Genomic DNA, 13,477 nt, shown 5'->3' on the forward strand with positions numbered 1-13,477 from the left:
TTCAAGACAGTGCATTTTAAGAGAACACAAGAATAACGGCATTTCTGCAACACACTAATTCAACATAGAGGTCAATGGTTTGCCAACAATATCGTGAAAATATTTATTTCTTAATTGTTGATTCTTTGGTAAACTCGTTATCAAATACTTCTCCGTAAATACTAACCCTAACCCTAACCTCCTCAACCCCCATTCTGTTACTGTTCTTTAACATCATGCTGAAACACTTAAGCACGTTTACTTGGGTTATTTTTTTTGTTTTAAAGTTCTTTACTTATAACGAGCTATTATAATTTGACCAGCGAGCCTGAACTAAGCTAAAGGAAAGCTGCGCATGCTAGCGCTCCCATCGTGACATTTTCTGTATTGCATCGTCATGACTGAAGCTGTACCGGAGCCAGTTACCTCTGGTGTGTTGTAATACAACGTAACCAGCTGACTAGACAGTCGAAGCTGGTTTCACACCACTTCCTGATTCTAGCATAAGAAGTGCGTGGCCGGAGGAGGCTGGGGAGAAAAAAAAATGACACGTGGATTCCTCCTCCTTAAAGCATCAGGAAAAACAGACGCCCCCCCCCCCCCATTCAGATTTCTGATCATTACCTCTTGCTAGTCTCGTTTTTCAGGTTTATATTTTAAGACTTGGTTCAACTCCCACTGAATGATTGAATAGTCTTTTCAAAACGTTTACTTTTCCTTGCGATCGACCGGGCCTAGAGTACGATAAATAGCCGAGGCGGTTTAGAGAGGAGGCTGCCTTTACCTCGCGTTGAATGGCAGTTATTCAAAAATATGGCAAGAGCTGTGGTCCAGATTTGGTCTGTATCAAGGAAAACCATTCACCCGGTAAGGTCGGAGTGCCTGGATGTCACAAGAAGTGGCCTGAACAGAACTCCAACTGGTCAAGGTAACATTTTAAACCTTTCCAGAGATGTTTAATAACAGCGCGAATGTGTTCACTCATGTATTAGCTAAGTTTACCCATCAGCTAGCTCAATATGAACTTAAGTAGGAATGTAAATCTTCCACAAGCCTCAGTATCCAGGCTATTTGAGCTCTCTCTCTGGCTTCATTATTTTATCCTTTGTTTCTAAACGTTTAATAGTTCAAAATTCAGCTAGCTTAATCGTTTTGCCACACAGATGAAATGGTCTCGAAAGGCGGAAGTAATTCGTTCTGCTCCTTTCATAAACAATCATATTGTCTGAAACCCCTTGATGTATTTTACTGTCTTTACTTTGCAGTATAATCAAAACCATTAGCTCAGCTGACTCCATCACATTTGTTGTTCATTTCAGCCTATTTTAAATAATAATAAATCCAAATCCCTCCCCTTTTTAGATAACTACGTCCAAAGTTTGACCCCAGATGTTGAAATACCTGTTTCCCTCCCTGCAGGCCGGTGGCAAGGATATGGACAGTGGTGCTGCTCCTTGGGACATGCCTGCTCTACTGTGCCCGTGTTGCAATGCCCATCTGTGCTGTTAGTATGGCAGAGAAGTTTGAGTGGAGTAAAAGGGAGTCCGGCATGGTTCTGGGTAGTTTCTTCTGGGGTTACTGCTTCACTCAAGTACTCGGAGGCTACGTCAGTGACCGGTGGGCAATCCTGTGGACTTCTTTGTGACATAGATCTATCTATCTATAATAGAAGATAGATCTATTTATCTATAATAGAAGACATATGCAACATTTAGTCCCCATTATATACCTCTGTGTCAGCTGTATAGGTTTCAACATTTTTTAGATCCTGCCTGTGTGGCACTCACTTAAGTATTTTTTTTACTCTGTGGTACTGAAGCTAGAAGCTCTGTATTACTATTTTGTTTGCTATTGAAGGGTCCTAGTGTCCTGCTGCTGCTCGTTTGCAGTCTCAAAATGATTAGCCCAAAGTGATTCCTCAAAAGTTTGTCAGTATCAGTTCTAATCCATGGCTCAGAGCTGCTGTGATACATTTATAAAATTAATGTTTAGGAGTTCAGAAGTCAACCAAGACATCCACGTTTTGCCAAGTCACAAGTTCACACAGCTTGTATTGTGCATTCACAGGGTGGGAGGTGAGAGGGTCCTCCTGCTATCTGCAGCTGCCTGGGGATCAATGACAGCCTTCACTCCCCTCCTGGCCCACTTCTGCTCCCAGCCCATTCTCTCCATGACACTGGCCCGGTTCCTTATGGGCCTCTTGCAAGGTAACAGTGTGTGTAAAATGAGATGTAATTGTAGTTGAGGTGAAAACATTGACACTGTGAGCTCATTTGTTGGTTTGTAAAGTACTGATGTGAAAACCTTGAGTATGGTATTTTGTTGGTCAGCGTTCAGATAGTGATTTGCTTCTATGTGCCATGGTCTTACACGTCACGGTGATAGCATACCTTTAGCATACCCTGCATTATCATCTCTTATATTCTAAAAGGGACCATATCTTTTGCATAAAGAACATCACACTGTTTTGAAGAAGACTTGAAACTGGCAGTTGAGATATTTTAAGAAATTGTTTGCTTAAATAAATTGAATGAGAGTTATTTTCTTGCTGGGCAAGAAATTTGGGCATTACACAGAATATAAGTTTAAGGTACTTTTTTAATGCTCACACCTGGCTAGTCTGATTTTACAGTGAAGTCTGATTTGGTAACAGTATAGTTTAATGTAGTGTTGCAGTCCTAACCAAGAAAAAAATTTTATTTTATTTTGTATCTTACCCTCAAAAGAAATTGATGACTGTTAAACCTATGACTGAATGCAGGAGTTCAGAATAAAAACTAATATTTGCCAAAAGTGGGGTGATGCAGGAGTGTCTTGAAATTACACTTGGATGCAGCCACATACTATAAAAGACAGTTACTTATGTTTCAAGATTTTTAATGAACCAAAACCTGCTAAAATATACCCTGACGTTTGCTTTGCATTAGGAAGTGGTACAGTAACTAACAGTAATTGTTTGTATAATGTTTGGGTAGGAGTGCCTCTCTAATGTCTCCCTGGACTCTTGAATATAGGTTGTTTGAGGTGCTCTTTGAATGGGGATAGCTCCAAAGGTATTCTCTCCAGAACACTAAATATGTTTTTATTGCTTTCACTTTCAAAACAAAGCTTGATGGTATCAAATCTTATTAAGGGAGTAGAAAAGGAAAGAATATACTTTGGTTCCCTCTCTTTTATTTGTGGAATTTCTTTTAAAGTGGTGATTAATTTTTTTTTCTTGATTTTAGGAGTTCACTACCCTTCTCTAGCCAGTCTATGCTCTCAAAAAGTTGTGGAGAGTGAGAGAGGCTTCCTCATGAGCACTGTGGGTAGTGGCTCCTATCTGGGGTGAGTCAAGTTCTATGTAATAAAGGTGAAATTGTTGAAAATGTACTGAGCCCTGGATTGGCCACAGAGACATTTATTTATTTAATTATGTGAGCACTGAGGGAGAAGAGGACATTTTAAGGCCACAAGATATAGGTTGTTCCCTCAATTGAATTAATTTGTGGTTACAAGATGTAACCTTTTCAAAAATATACAAGAACCAAATTGAGGAAATAGTTCTATCTTGTGGCCTTGAATTAATTGGAATTAAAGTAAGCTATAACTTGGGAGACCTAAAAAAATCAATAAATGCAATAATTTATCTTGTGGCCTCATAATAAATCACTTGAGGTTGTGGGTTATATCTCATGGCAAAAAAAACTGTATCTCTACAACCAATCTAGGGTTCCATAGTTATGAGGGATATTTGTTTATTATTAGGCGGAATACATTTATGTGCCTAAATAAGTACCTATTTTCTTTAAACATCCCATGATGTGTGACTTGTGTTGTTTTTGTGACCTTTTTTAGTACGCTGGTGATTGGAGGGGCTGGCTCCCTAATGTTGGACTGGTATGGCTGGGAGAGTGTTTTCTATGCAGCAGGTCTCCTTTCAGTCTTGTGGGCTTACTGCATGTGGAAATACCTACTCAAAGGAGAAGGTCAGGAAGGTTCTCACTGTTTCCATAGTCTGCAATTTCCTTCTTGTAGCTGTTTAGTTCTGTAATTGGAGTTTGTTTCCTCCTTGTGCTTGTGTTCTTCTGTGCTCTCAGGGCCTGTCATCACCCTAGAGTCCCTGGGAAATAGTGGGCCCCAGTCCAAACTGACCAAAAGACATTGGTTGCGGCTCTTTAAACAACCTGCAGTCTGGTAAAGCAAAGATAAAGGGAGAGAGCATGTGGCTGAGAGTTTGTGCAATTATGTGTGTATGCATGCCTTTTGAGCCCTGTGTAGCTCATTCTGCCATATTTTCATATTCAGATGAATGAGCAGCAGTAATTTTGCAGATGCTGCAGACATTTAGTCAGGAATTTCTGCGATAATCCTGTATGTAATACTGCAATGTCCACATTCTTGAGTGTCAAATGACATTTTATGTTTTGCAGCATTGGAAGTAACAGTTAAAGTCATCATATTTTTAGCAGTCCAATGAGTGTTCATGCCCATTAAGGTCAACAACACTCAATAAACCTCTGCTTTTCACAGTATATGGAGTTCCAACAATCCCAAGATTACAGGAGGGCAAATATAAGAGACTTTGGGCAAGATTGCTTCTTCTGTCTGACCCTCTGCTAAACTGTATGTGGATAAATATTTTAATCTCCTCTAGAGTTTCCAAATGTTATCAAACCAAATGGATTCAGTTCTCAAAATGAAACAAGTCATTTTGAGGGGGTTGTGTGACACTCAAAACAATTAATCTGCTTTTTTTTTTTTAGCTGCAACAGTGGACTAGGTTGACTGTTTGACCTTATGTCCCAGACTCTAAGGGGCTGATATTGAAGCAAGAAATTCAGGAGAATATAATTTTGAATAAAAGCATTTAGAAATTCACAACCAAAAATTGTACTCTTGATCTAAAGCGTGTGTGTGAGATAGTTTTTTCCCCAAAGATTCAACCTCTTTCCCCATGTCTCCCCTCACTGTATATTGATACACTGTTACAGTGTGAGCCCTCACTGTCACTGGAAGGACTTTGTTGACCTATGACTCCTAACAAGGGTGCACACTTGTGAGGAGAACATGAGCAACAAAGGTGTCCTCTCCACCTGCTTCACAGTCACCACACAGGGGTAAGGGGACACACCTGAGACTGGTTGTGCCACCCTGTGTACTTCTATTTTTGCTAAGGAAGTGCAAAAGATGTCAAGAAAACACTACACAAGACATTAAGAGAACTTCATATGCTGTATTTAAAGTCATGCTGTTGCTATCGTGTTTGCATAACAAATATTTAAAGACAGGGATTGTTTGCAATCCCCGTCCCCCCCGTCAGTGAAGTGGCCCATTTAGTGGGAGGGGCCAAGTGGTTAAAAGGGGATGAGCTGAGGCTCGACTCTCTCTGCGCTGCCAGTCCGTTGAGGTGCTCAGAAGTGGGCCCACGACTATCTCTGAGGAGAATATGTTGGTATCCTTTGTTAATGTTCACTGAACCACTTGGGTGAATAAATGTTGTAAACCTTAAGCGTGTTTTGCCATCCTCTTAATGTTAACCTGGGTCAGTGGCCTTCCACTACCCATACCTGAGGCAGAGGTGTGACATATACACACATTAAACTAAACGGATGAGCTCCATTTTTGTTGATCGGAGGAACCTCTGTTGTTTTATTTTATTATCCGATTTATCTTGGAGCAATAAATCAGATTTTTTTTTACTGGTTAGAAGCTTAAAATATTCTTGGATTTGCAATACTTACCATCACAAGCTATGTGACTGCTGCATGATTTCAAAAAGAAAACAAATCGTTGGCATGCAAGTTGCAATTTAGTGCCATTTCAAATTAAGACATAGAGTAACATTGTGTAACCTGAAGAAATGTGCATGTATCATTTTATTCAGATCTGTCTGTCTGTCTCTCTCTTGCTGCTCTCTAACCAGTGCTGTGATCGTCACACACCTTTGCACAGCGAGCACCTTCTTCACGCTTTTGTCATGGCTGCCAACATTCTTCAAAGACACTTTCCCTGAAGCCAAGGTAACCTCGCCACCTTTGTTAATCCTATTGTTATTTTAAAACAGTTATCATAATTGTAATGTGCGGAGGGGGGGGCATTTATCACATCATTTAACAAGAATTTACAGGTATGATATAATTTCTGCTAGGCAGGGCTTGACAATGCTAATTTGCAAATATTTAACATTCAGCAATTCATCCACTTGTTGGTAGATATTTCATCCTTGATCTTAGACTGTCTGTCCTTGTAAGTTCATTCATACCCTCAAAATATGTACCCCTGTAGGGTTGGGTGTTCAATGTCATTCCCTGGTTGGTGGCCATTCCCATGTCCCTCTTCAGTGGCATGTTATCTGACCACCTCATCAGTCAAGGTAGATAGGACAAACCTCTAGTCTTACATTTAAATGTTTTTGTTTTTTTTCCCCAAAAATCACTCTGTCTTTGATAAAAAGCATTGTAAATGTTTAGCCTACTTTCTCCACTGCTCTGAACAGGCTTTGAAACGGTCTCAGTGAGGAAGTTAATGCAGGTAAACCCTTCTAAGTGTGTTGTCACATAAGTCATCGTTATGAATATTATGTCAGTCAGTTGCATATAATGACTCTGTAAGATTTTTTTGATTTATTTGTTTATGTGTGCATTCATCCCTCTTAGTTTTTTTCCATGGGTGTTTCCAGTGTGTTTACCCTTCTTCTGTGTGGTAAAACCACGTTCCCCTGGGCTGTAGCATTTGTGTCTGCCACCATGGGCCTCACCACCTTCAGTCACAGGTAGTGGCACCCGCAGTGTTCCCCCACTCTATCTCTGGCCCTCTGAAGGGTCCATTGTCAGTTTTGTGTCAAGCATGTGTGTGTATGCGTGCGTGTGTGTGTGTTCAAATCATTGTTGGTCTTTCCATGTTATTTTGTTTACAAAAAAATATACAGAACACTAGACCAACAAGAGTGTTATTAACATAATGCCAAGACAAATGTAGGACTAAATAATTAGAATGTTGAGGGGAACAGGTGAGGATGAGCCCACAAAACTTGAGAAGGTATCAAAATATAGGAAATGATAAACTCATTGCATCAATTTCTTAACTTATGATGTTCTCATTTGGTGTTTTTTTCCTTGCTTTCTTGTGCCTTTTAGAATGTAGATATTGTGTATGTAATATTTCTTATTTAGTTTCTTTTAATAATATTTTTTGGGATATGGCATATTTTCCATCATGTTTTTTTTCTCATATTCTGTGTGTTTGATATGATAATATGTAATGTAATATAACATAACATTGCGTGGCGTGAACGTTAATGTAACAAGTGTCTTCCATTACCTTTAAGAGCTGGGTATGCCTCCACCTTGGTCCATTTCTATCAAGGTGGCATCTCTGGTGAGCTATTATAGTGCTCATAAAAAAGTTTACAATGACTGAAAGCAGCCTCTCAAATCTTTTGAAATAAATTATTAAATAACTATACTTCAAAATAATCATCTGAGAAGAAAGACTTCTGACATACCTAATCTGTCAGAGATGTAAGTAATCAGTGAAGCTACCCAGTGTGTCTCGTGCGGGAATATGCAGTATCTCTTAATGAAACATAGGCTGTGGGGAGGTCACTGCTGACGTGAAAGCAGTATGCAGACCATCCAAGAGACCAGCAGGAATTCACCAAAACTCCCTGAGGTGAAGCGAACTTGATCCACATAATAAAACAGCATTTTAGTTGTGATCATCTGAATGTTGTGCTGCTGTGCTTCTCCCTGTGTCCAAGTGTGAAGTCGTGTGGTGTGCCTATCTTTATACAGTAGGTGCTGAATAATGCACCCTTTGAACAGCAGGAAAAATACTGTACAGGTGACTTTAATACTGGATTTTTCTGTAGTGAGAAAAAACTCTGTACTGCACTAAGATAGTAGTGCACCTGACTGCATTTCTTTTTAAGAGCACAAGTACTTTTGAAATTTGGACAACGTGGGCGCTGAGAAAAAAAATGAACACTGCTTTGGTTTGAATCTAGTACTAACTCCTGTTTTACGCTGTGCCAAGTTACCTGAGCTGTTTAATAGTTATTTCATTTATTTGCAAAAGAAAAAAAGAACAATATAATATGAACACAAAAAATTTCCAAAACTTGAATGAAAGGGAACAGAAAGAAGAAAAAAAAAAAATCCTATTTGCTCTGCCCATTTATACCAAGAAATCAATTTACAAAGAGCATAAATCGATGGAATATCTATGGCCCACACGGCTACTTACATTCCTTTGTTATCAGACAATAGAACCCTCAGTTTTACATTGAGTAGGTTGCAGTAGCATTTTTTTTTAGGGTTTGTCCTCTTTTAAGCTCAAATTGATCAGTATATTTTAACCTTCTCATATGATTCTAATCATTTTATGGCTGAATTTTCATTGATCAGTTTTCATGCAGGATACAAAATTTCAGTGGGCTACTTTTTTACATAATGAAATAACTGCAGACACTGTTTTTACAGTGGTGTGTCTGTCAATGTTCAAGATCTTGCTCCATCCTGTGCTGGAGCATTGTTTGGTAAGTGTAAAAAAAAAAAGTTCAGTATATCTGAAAACATACAAAAATTATCATCCATACAAGTCCTTTATTTTGAAATTTTAATAAACCCTTAAATTTTACATGCGTATATCTACATTTTCTACACAGGTGTCATGAATACCTGCGGCGCTTTCTCAGGTGAGTTTCTGTCCTTTGAGTCATTAAGAAAATATCTGTGATGAATCTTTCACCAACAGTTGCTAAATTTATTCTTTTTGCTTTTAACAACCTATGATCAAAAATCTCAGCTCACATATCTCCTGCCAGTCATGTTGGCTCCCATTTGTGATGCATATTTCATCAAGACAACATAATGGAGTCTGTGTTAGATGAATAATAGACGGAACAGAGGGTGACAGACAGGGTGATCCTGCGTGGGATGTGAACTTTATGGAGATAATATCTTATTCATGGTGACACTGTCTACGTGTGTTTCTGTGCAGGGGTCCTGATGGTGTACTTCTCGGGTTATCTCATCGAGACCACTGGCTCATGGGCCTCCATGTTTGCCCTCATCACCACTGTCAATCTGCTTGGCCTCTGCACATTCCTGGCCTTTGCTGAGGCTCACCGCATGGACATTGAAAGCAAGCTCCGCCATCATAACATCCACAACCATATCTAAATGATCAGACATAAATGGGACCGTAACCCAGTGGCGATGCCACTTTGGGCAACAGCAGCTAGGACTTATCCACACTGGACATCTTGCTACAAATAGCAGGTGGTCCACTGATAATACTCTTGATACTCTGTGTCAGATTGAAGAAGTACTGCAATAGTTACTGAAAAGCACACCAGAGTTGGTGGATGGTTACTGAAACATCTTGTGGATCTCCAGCCTTGATCCTAAAATACCACTGCAGGATTCAGGTTTTGTTTTTTTTGTTTTTTTTTTGTTAAGCGAGGATATAGACAAGTAAAAGATATCAGGAGGAAAAAAGTGTACTACTTGTTGCTGGCCTGATCTTACACTTTCCATTGATTACAAAATGTGATATGTCAGAGCTTGTGGTTACTATTCTGGTGTTCTGACAGCTTTGATAGAGCCTGGAGGGTTTGTTAATACACTGCTATGATGGTGGGAGGCAATGTTGAACTGTGTACATCACTAGGACAAGCCAGTCTCTAAAATTTTTTTTTAACTGTATGCCCCACTCAATCATCACCTAAATGAAACACCATTACCCAGATGCCAATAACATGGCAGTTGATCTATTGCCCTGTACAATTTAGCGTCCTTAGTCCCTATCACCATGGTAACGAGTTCCTCTTATTGTTACAGTTCAGGGGCCCCATTTATAAAACCGTACTCAGGAAAGCTGACTATGGATGGGGTATGGATAAAACACTGAAACTGCGTGCACACAAAAATATCCATATTTATAATACAGTGCACGCATGTCCTACAACTGATTGCCTTTATAAAACACGGTCTACCTGGAAGTATTTGTTTGTGAAATCTGCTTCACATCCTGCTATCAACACGACAATATTCAACCATAAATGGTCGACAAAAAGCAGCTGGTGATTACTGAATGAATGAAACAAGCCAGCTGATCAGTGTTTTTTCATGGTAAATCACAGCAGCAACCGCAAGGAAAAAACAGAAAAATGGATCATGCATCAGTGTGCATGAGTGTAACCAACCAGACTGATGACATCACACTTTACAACAGTAACACATCAGTCGCAGTGTTTAAAAATGGAAGTTTGAAGGCATTTAATTTTTACACCAAAGTTTTGTAATGGTGAACTTGGCTGCACTGATAAGAAGATGATGAGTGTCAAGATAAAGATCTGTTACTGGCTTTATCTACACACTTTGTAGTTAACACAATTCATATGTGTGTGATGAGTGAGTGTGCAGTGTTGATGCGGTGTGTCTTGACAGCTCATGTTCACTGCAGCTATTTTACACATTAAAACTACATGAAAACTACAATATTACTTGGTTATGCCCACAATATTAGACAGTAGTATTAAAAAGTGAAGATATGTTCTTTAGTGCTTTAATATGATTTTGATACCTCTACTGGATTTAACAGCCCAAAATAACAAGTGCAGACTTTAACTAAGAGCTAGATGCTCTACATATTTCAAATCCAACAGTGTTTAATGGAGCAGTTCTCTACAGCCAACTAAATAGTGCATGTGCCCAACACATATATGAATGATGTTAAATGAAATTAAATCTGTTAGGTCAATTTTATTATCTGTCGTAAGTTCACGCCATCAGTCAGTATTGCTGAATTCCCTTGTCTCCAAAATGTTCTTGCGCATGAGTCAGAGCTTCAGTGGAGGACTCTATTTTGCCATCACATGTTTTTTTTTATAAATCTTAAAAGTTTGCGTAGAAAGCAGCAAATTCCTTCTTCTGTGCGTACATATTTATAAATGAGGCCCCAGATTAGATCTCTTTGCTGTCTGCTGTGATTGAGTTGGAAGACCAAAGGTTATTTTTCTTTTTGTGACTGTAATATGAATACCTCAATATTTTGAGTACTTATATATTTATATGGCTTATTGTTTTGCAATATTTTCAAGATAAAATAAACATATCAAGTTGAATAGATTTGAAGAAGTATATTAGGTTTGATGACTGGAAATAATTTTAAATTACAAAAGTATGATGAAGTAAATCTGATTGACATTTTTGCAGATTTCCCTCCCCAGTCTTCTCTCATGACATATTTTCTCCTGGACCAGAATTGGTTATAAGTAGTCTTTATTTTAGTAGTGGTGAAACCTGCACTGACAGACAAGGAGATCAACAATTTATGTTTACAGATTTACCTGCAATATCACACACACACATATCAATGAGGCAACAAACAGGAAATGTAGTCCGTCTCTCTTCTGTCTCAACAAGACAATTTATTATAACATCTCCTCTTTTAATGTGTAACACACATGTACACACTGGCATAATGAATGTTGCAGGATATGGGAGAGGATGTAAGATCATTTTTGGGTTTATTTTAGAACTGGAAAACATTTAATGTAATTTTATTACTGCAAATGTAGCAGCATACTTTTGGTTGAATGTTAAAATGTCAGCATTTATCTTCAGCTTTCACAGCAAAGTTTACAGTTTTTGTTTTACATTTAGATCTCATAACCATTCTAGATGCTCACTTGTGTTTAAAATCTATGCACTTATTATTTTTGTACCCGATTGAAACAATAGAAGAAAATACTTTCTTGTTTGATATGATGTTCACAGTGTCATCGATAACAGTGTCACTTGTTATGTCACACAACATATCAGCACACAGTATGTTTAATCAGAAATTGCATAGACACTTTGAAATGTATCATTTTTATAGATGTATTGTCCATTTGTAGAAATGTTGCTTATACTATAATGATGTTATGGAAATGGGGGAACAAGAAATTATTGGGATTAATTGAGACCATTGCACTGTCTTTCAAGGTGATGATTAATTTTGTTTTTAATCAAGTACATTAGGGTAGTTGTGTGTTGCAATGTCACATAAACCTATGTACTGACAATATAGAATAATTATTTTGATATATGCCATGAAATTTACTCCAAACATTATTGTGAATCTGTAGTTTTGGGTTTTTACTTATCATACATAAAATATTATTTACATAAGACCAGTGTTTAAAATACAAAATGATATTTCTTTCTGTCAAACAAGAGCTCCATATTCATGAGATTTTGCACCTGATATATTTAATTTATTTGTTTGTCCAGTTCCATTACTGAAATGACATCCCGCAACATGTTAAACTTATAACTAAAGTAATGTATCTCAGTGTAGGTTCCTGAAAGACTGTTTTTCACATGTAAAATATGTATTATAAAACAACATATTTCTGCAAGAAAATGCAGCATTCTAATGCTTTTAAAATATGTTGTATTTAAAAGCATATATTAACCTTGAATAAAAATATATTTTGTCAACGCTGTTAAGTTGTTTGTCTGCAGTGGTGGATGTATTTTCTGTGTATTACCACAGAGAGGCAGCACAGTGCCAGGGATTTGGCACATACATGGTTCCACAATGATCCTCCAGAGACAAACACATTACAAACATTGTCTGTGATCAAGAATGGGGGCCTTTTCTACAGCTACATAATGCACTCATGAAGTTTTCTCTGACATGACTTAGAAGACAGAGAATTTTTCCCCACCATGAGATGTAACTTTTTTCTTGTTCAACTATTGCCAATTTTGCATTTGGATCAGCTGCAGAACAGGTTCCAGAGGAAGTCCTGTTCACACTAGTGGCTCACTGAAAGCCCAAATCCCGAGACAGGGCCAGCAGGACGTATGTGGTGGCACCATATGGCAGGATGCTGTGTGCCATGTTGGCTAGCTGGCACTGCCCATGTGTGAATGGCCAGACGCTAGTAAACCCAACCCACCCCTTCTCATGGGACTGAATGGCTCAGGTTGCCATGGAAACAGGTGGCTTGTGACAGCCGCGTGGCAAGAAAAAGGCAAGGAAGAGTCATAACTGACTGAAAGTAACAAGTCAGATAGAAGTCAGAGGTGCAGTGAATTTGGCTTTTGATGTACAGTACACACAAAACCAACCTAGGTGATAAGAGGTGGTTGATCACTTACTGGACTGATCTTCCTGGCAGAAAATGGTGTTGTAAAAGCAGACATAATGATGATGAGCGGCACACTATTTAATTAGCAGAGATGAAACACTGTAAGGAGAGTGCAGAGGAGAGAAGAGATAAACCCTCCCCCTACTTGACGGCTGGTTCAAGTTGTAACCCAGTAAAGGCAGGCCTCATCACAGAGCCAGAGATACATGTAAATGAAATAGGCCCATTAATTAGTAATTAACATCAAGTTAATGACATTTCACTGTGTTGCCATCTCATCCTATGTCCTTTCTCTGGTAGAGGGGCTGTCTCTCCACTCCCTGATCTGAATGCTAATTAGTGCAATGCTAAACTGCCATATAGGGCCAC

At 38.6% G+C, this 13,477-nt stretch overlaps 1 protein-coding gene across 2 annotated transcripts; it reads left to right on the plus strand.

Annotated features, from left to right (window-relative positions):
- The first annotated feature begins 553 nt into the window (after positions 1-553).
- slc17a9b (solute carrier family 17 member 9b) lies at positions 554-12,451 on the plus strand. Of its 2 annotated transcripts, none has more exons than XM_086213777.1 (13): positions 554-907; positions 1,399-1,596; positions 2,047-2,186; positions 3,207-3,306; positions 3,817-3,947; positions 4,059-4,155; positions 5,885-5,981; positions 6,247-6,334; positions 6,458-6,492; positions 6,618-6,733; positions 8,442-8,497; positions 8,627-8,656; positions 8,962-12,451. In XM_086213777.1, exons 1-13 carry the CDS (start codon positions 774-776, stop codon positions 9,141-9,143), a joined length of 1,404 nt encoding a protein of 467 aa, XP_086069903.1. In that variant the 5' UTR covers positions 554-773; the 3' UTR covers positions 9,144-12,451. The 2 variants fall into 2 exon arrangements, with proteins under 2 accessions (XP_086069903.1, XP_086069904.1); XM_086213778.1 differs by having other exon boundaries at positions 1,399-1,483.
- The last annotated feature ends 1,026 nt before the right edge of the window (positions 12,452-13,477 follow it).

Source organism: Aulostomus chinensis, chromosome 9 (assembly GCF_037954235.1).
Source record: "Aulostomus chinensis isolate RoL2024-O1b breed Wild chromosome 9, RoL_Achi_v1.0, whole genome shotgun sequence".
Lineage (NCBI taxonomy): Eukaryota > Metazoa > Chordata > Actinopteri > Syngnathiformes > Aulostomidae > Aulostomus > Aulostomus chinensis.